General features: G+C 70.5%; 2 protein-coding genes across 2 annotated transcripts in view; one reads left to right on the forward strand and one right to left on the reverse strand.

The window, feature by feature from the left end:
- Positions 1–278: 278 nt before the first annotated feature.
- ADI1 (acireductone dioxygenase 1) lies at positions 279–1,476 on the forward strand. Its single transcript, XM_004686449.2, has 3 exons — positions 279–686; positions 827–1,006; positions 1,219–1,476. Exons 1-3 carry the CDS (start codon positions 636–638, stop codon positions 1,336–1,338), a joined length of 351 nt encoding a protein of 116 aa, XP_004686506.1. The 5' UTR covers positions 279–635; the 3' UTR covers positions 1,339–1,476.
- A 611-nt stretch (positions 1,477–2,087) lies between these two features.
- The window catches only part of TRAPPC12 (trafficking protein particle complex 12), a 6,276-nt gene continuing 6,022 nt past the window's right edge, over positions 2,088–2,341 (reverse strand). The window contains exon 3 of the mRNA XM_012727377.1: positions 2,088–2,330. Coding sequence (XP_012582831.1) covers positions 2,088–2,330 — 243 coding nt within the window. The remainder of the gene's footprint in view (positions 2,331–2,341) is intronic.

Below are 2,341 nucleotides of genomic sequence, written 5' to 3' on the forward strand. Positions count from 1 at the left end.
GACCGCGCGGCGCGGGCCCCTGTGGCTCCCAGGGTGCAGTGCCCTGCGCGGCCGGGCCCGAGGCCACCCGGGGTGCGCAGCCCTGCGGTGACCACGAGGCTGGGGCGTCCCCGCGATGACCCCAGGACTGCGCGCAGGGGCTGCTGGCCGGGGCAACGGGCAGCCGGCGGTGGTGGCCGTGGGCAGCACTGGCACCGCTTCGAGGGGCAGGTGTGGCCCAACCAAGGTGCAGGCGCCGCCAGACCAGGGCCCGGGCCTGAAGCAGCAGGCGGTTTTGCAAAGGAGCAAGTCACCCTTTGGGGCTTGGAGCCGCACTGCTGTGTCCACAGGAGGGAAGCTGGACCGAGGACCCAGGTGCAGGGCGGGTGGCAGTGTCCTGTCCCAGCGAGGCCCGGTGTGCTGTAGGCGAGGCTCCTGCCCCCACTGCGGGGTCCCCGGGTTTAGTGAGGCTCAGGAGACACCCCCACCCATTGTTTGCCCTGAGAGGGCAGAAGGGAGCCCCGGGCTGGGCCCGTGGTCAGCGCAGGCCTCAGTGTCAGCGGCTGCTGTGGCGTCCATACCCTCAGCTGGATGCCGACAAGTATGAGAATGACCCGGAACTAGAAAAGATCCGGAGAGAGAGAAACTACTCCTGGATGGACATCATCACCATAAGCAAGGACAAGCTGCCCAATTACGAGGAGAAGGTGAAGAGCCCACTGGCCGCCCATGGCCCGATGGCTGCGGCAGGCGGCGGGCGGGGTGCAGTGCCCCCAGCCCGGGTGGCCGCGGGGCGGGGCTGGGAGTGCCGAGTGCCGGGGCTCAGGGCCGCCCTCCTGCGCCCCAGATCAAGACGTTCTATGAGGAGCACCTGCACCTGGACGAGGAGATCCGCTACATCCTGGAGGGCAGCGGCTACTTCGACGTGAGGGACGCGGAGGACAAGTGGGTCCGGATCTTCATGGAGAAGGGGGACCTGATCACCCTGCCCGCCGGCATCTACCACCGCTTCACGCTGGACGAGCAGGTGCGGCGCGGGCGGGGGGCGGTCGCTGCTCAGCAGGGGGCCCCCACAGTGCCCTTCCCGCCCTCGCTGGACCCCACAGCCGGACACCAGCGCGTTCCCGGGGCTCTGTGCGCCCCGCCGCGAGGCGCAGCCACTCCCTGGGGGCGGGGTGACCCTGGCGGCCGGCGGGGGCGGGGCCGGGCGCTGCTGACCGCCGGCGTCGCCCTTCGCAGAACTACGTGAAGGCCATGCGGCTGTTCGCGGGCGAGCCCGTGTGGACCGCGTACAACCGGCCGGCAGACCACCTTGAGGCCCGGGGGCGCTACGTGGCCTCCTTGGCGCAGACGGCGTAGGGGGACGGCCAGTCGGCGCGGAGGGGTGTGGGCGCCTGCGGGGGCTCCCCAGCGGGAGACTGGGACCAGGGCTGCCGCCGCGGGCGTCCGCTCACTGTCACGCGACACGTCTGAAACACGGTCACCCTGGAAAACCCACACGAGCCTGGCGTGGTCAAGGCTTAACAGCTTCGGAGTTGGTCAGCAGCTTGTCCAGGTGGCCCTGCCTCCCTGTCCTGGGCTCTGCCCACCCAGGGAAGCCCGGCCTGACCCTCCAGGCCAGCACTGCAACCCGGCGTGGGCGTGCGCTGGCCGAGGGACATGCACGTCCGGGAGCTGCCTCCTGGCCAGTGGGGGTGGCCAGGGAAGGGAATGGATGCTGGCGTCCACATGCCCACTCACTGGGTGCCCTGCCCTGAACCAAACTGCTCCGCATTTTAACCTTTAATTCTTGGTATTTCAACAGCCCGGCCTGGCCAGCGTCCCCCAAGGAGCCATGTTCCGTAACGTGGGGGCCGTCCAGAGGGTTCAGGAGCCAGGTGCGGGCACCGCCTGGCAGGGCTGTGGGCCTGGGGTCCCCAGCTGCTCCCCCCACAGTGCTCGCCATAGAGCGGGGTTGGGCGGCCCCCAGGAGGTGACCAGGCCCCTCCAAGCCTGGGCAGCAGCTGGCAGGGCCTGGCCGTCTGTGTTGACCGCCGCGGCGCTGGGAGGCGGAGAGGAGAGACGAGAGCCGGTGCCGCCGGCGTGTGGGGGGCGGCCCGGGCGCCGGGCTAGGCCAGCTTGAGGCACTGGGTGTTGAAGCTGTCGCCCTCGGTGGCGGCCACGGCCCCCAGCAGCGCCTGCTTCTTCTGGGCGCTGCGCGAGGACTCGAGCTCGTACATGGTGGTCAGGTTGAAGAGGACGCTCTCGTGCCGGCCGCGCCGCGGGTCGCGCTGCACCAGGGCCTCCAGCTGCCGCAGCGAGTCCTTGAGCCGGCCCAGGTAGAGCAGGCACACGGCCGCGTTGTTGTGGGCCTGCGGACAGC

This window comes from Condylura cristata, unplaced genomic scaffold (assembly GCF_000260355.1).
Source record: "Condylura cristata isolate star-nosed mole 26May11 unplaced genomic scaffold, ConCri1.0 scaffold00020, whole genome shotgun sequence".
Taxonomy (NCBI): Eukaryota; Metazoa; Chordata; class Mammalia; order Eulipotyphla; family Talpidae; genus Condylura; species Condylura cristata.